A 3790-nucleotide genomic window follows, 5' to 3' on the forward strand; every position below is an offset into this window, starting at 1 on the left:
TTTTTTCTTTTCTTTCTGCGTGTGTGAGTGTCTGATTGTGTGTTTACCAACAGGAGAAGAGAGAAGAAACAAGGTACAAACACAGACACATCTATATATATATATATATATATATATAGATACATACACACAAAGGAGAGGGAGGGGGGTTAAAAGAAAACAAAGAAAAAGAAAAAAAGAGTTCTTTTAAAAGAAGAAGAAAAAAAGAAAAAAAAGATGTTTGATAACGACCCGGCGGTGTTAAAGAAGAAACAGTCTGTGATTGATGTAGGTCAACGCACACAGTTGGATCTTCTCCAGGGTGAGGTTCGCCGCAATAAGGAGGTGTTAACGAATATGCGGCTGGAGAATACACAGTTGAATATTGCCCTTCAACAGGCCATTCGTGGGCAGCGGCGGATAACAAATGATGAGTACTTCCGCAAGGAGGAAGAACAATTACATAATAAACTTTGTGTGCTCAAGCGTAGTTTAAACAGTGTAAAAGGGAAAAAAGAGGAACTCGCACGAGAGATTGAACGTACTATTGAAGAAACCAATTACATTATTAAAGAGGGAGATGCCACTATTGATGAGAACTCCGCACTTGGACAAAAGATTCGTGCACTGGAGAATCGATTGGATAAGTGTTTGATTAAACACAATGAAGTGAATGCTATTCGACGAACATATGAAACTTTATTGGAGCGATTACAACAAGAACAATCCGGCTTTGATACTCGATTGGCAGCAATGGAAAAAACTCTGCAGAATAAAGAAAAGGATCTTGCTGATCTTAACAGTGTGGCTTCAGAAGCCTCACGTGGACGAGATGCGGCAAAGGCAGAAGTATTATCCCTCAAAACACAACTCACACGAGAACGTCGAGAGCAAAAGAAAGATTTGGAAGAACGAAAGGCATTTGTATCGTCTAAACGTACACAACTGGAAAAGAAATCTCGTCGATTACGTGAAAAGATGGAAAAGGATGAAGAGCGTCGAATGCGGGCGCGATTGGCGCTTAGTAACACACAGAAGAAAAAGATTCGTGTGAATCCACAGAAACAACTACAACCAGAGGAGTTGGAGCATCAACAACAACTACGAGAGGCGTATAATCGATTGAAGGAAGTTACTATGAGTACAAATGTGGGAGATGTGGTGTTTAAATTGAAGGAACGTCAAGATGCGAATGTTCAACTCTTACGTACAGTAAAGGAGGCGGAAGAGAAGAATGAGGGATTATTGGAGGAACGACGGAAATTACAGGAAGAGTGGAATGATATGCAGCAACAATGCGGTGGTACGAACCGTTTACTGAAATCCAAAAACAACAACAACATCATCAACAACATCAAAAACAGTAATAATAACAATAATGAAGAGCCATTTGATAACAGTGGAATGACGATGTCCAGTGTGGTGGAGCAGCGGGCGTTGGTGCGGCGTCGTGTGTTGGAGGAGTTTGATGCCCACTTGTGTGATCGACAAAATGAGTTGGAGGAAACCCGCATGGAACAGGAATGGCTTGCACAGTTGTTGGTGGATGTCGACACCGGCGTCCGTCACCTCGCGGAGAGACTCGAGGGCACCATCAGCACAACAAACTCTATTCAACTCCATCCACATAATCCACAACAACGGGAAATATCAATATCAACATCAACAACTCCAACTCCGGCAGCGGCGGCTGATGGGATTAGTGGAAGTGGGAATAGACGCGGCGATAGTGAAGTGTTGTCGCCCCCCGCCGCCGCGCTGACATTCCCGCGGGAGTCCGTAGAAATAACCGGCGAGACGGGAGCCCGCGGAAGTGTCATTACGGAACTGCTGCGGGTCTGCGGCGTGGCGCTGCAGCGCATGTTGGACGAACTGCACGAGGGCGACGTGGAGTCGACGGCGAAGTGTTTGGCCCACTGGCGCGGCACACTTCCCGCCTCTAACATTCACGTCCGACTCGAACACTACATCGACAACAGCAATAAATACAATACCCAACAACAACAACAACAACAACAACAACATTTGAACAATAATAATAATAATAATAATAATCTTCTTCTTTATGATGTTGGAGGGGATTCCCGCCATGAGGAGGGGGAGGATGAGTTGGAAATGGATGATCTTTACGAGAGGAATGGCCGGCAATTGTCTGCGGAGGAGCCCGGCGTGGCGGGCCGCAAGTGGCTGGGCGCCGCGGCCGCACGTAATGATCTCGCAGATGACTTCCCAGAGAATGAAATACACGACCGGCGGGAATTGAAGATGATGTCCATCGCAACTGTGGAGAGGGAAAGGAAAAAGGCACGAAAACAACAACAACAACGCACTAAAGAAGATAGTGCTTAAGATTGCTGAAACTATAAAAGGGAATAGGAATGAGGGTGTTCTTCTTCTTTTCTTTTGTTGTTGTTTATTATTATTATTATTATTATTATTATTATTATTATTATTATTATTATTATTATTATTATTATTATTATTATTATTATTATGGTAGTGGTGGTGGTGGTGCTGTGGTTCATGTTATTGATGATGATGATGTTGTGGTGGTAGTTGATGTAGTGGTTGAGGGTTTCTCTCCTTTTTGCGTCTATAAATATATATATATATATTTATTTATTTATTTATGTTTTCTTTTTTTCTTTTTTTTCTTTTTCGTTATTGTTCGATATTATCGTTCGCTTCTCTCTCTCTCTCTCTCTCTCTCTTCTTGTTGAGATATGGAAGAGGGAAAGGGTGATAAGATAACGATAATATCACTAATAATGAAATGATGAAATGATGTCTCTCTACTTTTTATGTGATGATTGACATTATGAAAGAAAGAAAGAAAACAAAACTGTGGGGGTAAATGAGAAAGAACGAGACAGTGGACGGTGTCTCTCTCTCTCTCTCTGTGTGTGTGTATGGATGCAACGGGAAGAAAGGGAAGTTGGAAATAAAAGAAAAGAAAAAGAAGAAAGAAAGAAAGAAAGAACAAAAAAAAAAAGGAAGAAAAAGAAAGGATCTCTCTATTATGATTGTGAAATATGTAAAATGAAGTTCAAAACTGTAAACATTTTTTGGCCTACATTTATTATCTCATGTTCCTTTCTTTTCCTTCTTTGGTTTGTATTTGCACAACTGAAAGAAAGAACGATATATCTTTGATTTCTCTTTTTTCTTTCTTTTTAATTCCATCTATCTATCTATCTATCTAGTTTTACTCTCAGAGTGAGTCTGTTCTTTTTTGTTTGTTTGTTTGTTTGTTGGGGTTTTTGTGTGCAGCGACGGGGCGGGGGACCCAACACCAAATCTCTTATGTACATATAATTGTATATACACATGCATATACACCGTTAGCAGATATGACGATTGCAGATATGTAATTTAAAGAAAAAAAAAGAAAAGGAAAAAGAAAAGAAAAGAAAAAAAAACTAAAAAAGAAAGAAAACTAAACTCAAGAAAAAAGAAAAAAAAAAGAATTGATTGATTGATTGATTGATTGATTGATTGATTGATTGAGAAGCAACAGAAAGAGAAGAGAAAAGAAAAAGAAAAAAAAGAAAAAAAAAAGACTGGAATGTGAAAATGAAGCGCAGCAGAAAAAGTGAATAAGAAACGAGTGGAATAGTTGTGAGATGAGACTCTTTCTTTTTTTCCTTTTTCTTATTATTATTATTATTATTATTATTATTATTATTATTATTGTTTATTTATTTATTTATTTTTGGATTCATAAATGAGAATGGAAATAAAAGAAAAGAGAAGAGTGGGAAGGGAGAAAAAAAAACTAAAAAAAAAAAAAAAGAATATTACATGTACTTAC

At 38.7% G+C, this 3790-nt stretch overlaps 1 protein-coding gene across 1 annotated transcript; it reads left to right on the top strand.

Moving 5' to 3' along the window:
• Positions 1–216: 216 nt before the first annotated feature.
• Positions 217–2328, top strand: TM35_000181560 (uncharacterized protein; the record flags this gene model as incomplete). Its single annotated transcript, XM_029026469.1, has 1 exon — positions 217–2328. One exon carries the CDS (start codon positions 217–219, stop codon positions 2326–2328), a length of 2112 nt encoding a protein of 703 aa, XP_028882165.1.
• Between the last annotated feature and the right edge of the window lie 1462 nt (positions 2329–3790).

This window comes from Trypanosoma theileri, assembly GCF_002087225.1.
Source record: "Trypanosoma theileri isolate Edinburgh chromosome Unknown TM35_Tth_18_V1, whole genome shotgun sequence".
NCBI lineage: Eukaryota > Euglenozoa > Kinetoplastea > Trypanosomatida > Trypanosomatidae > Trypanosoma > Trypanosoma theileri.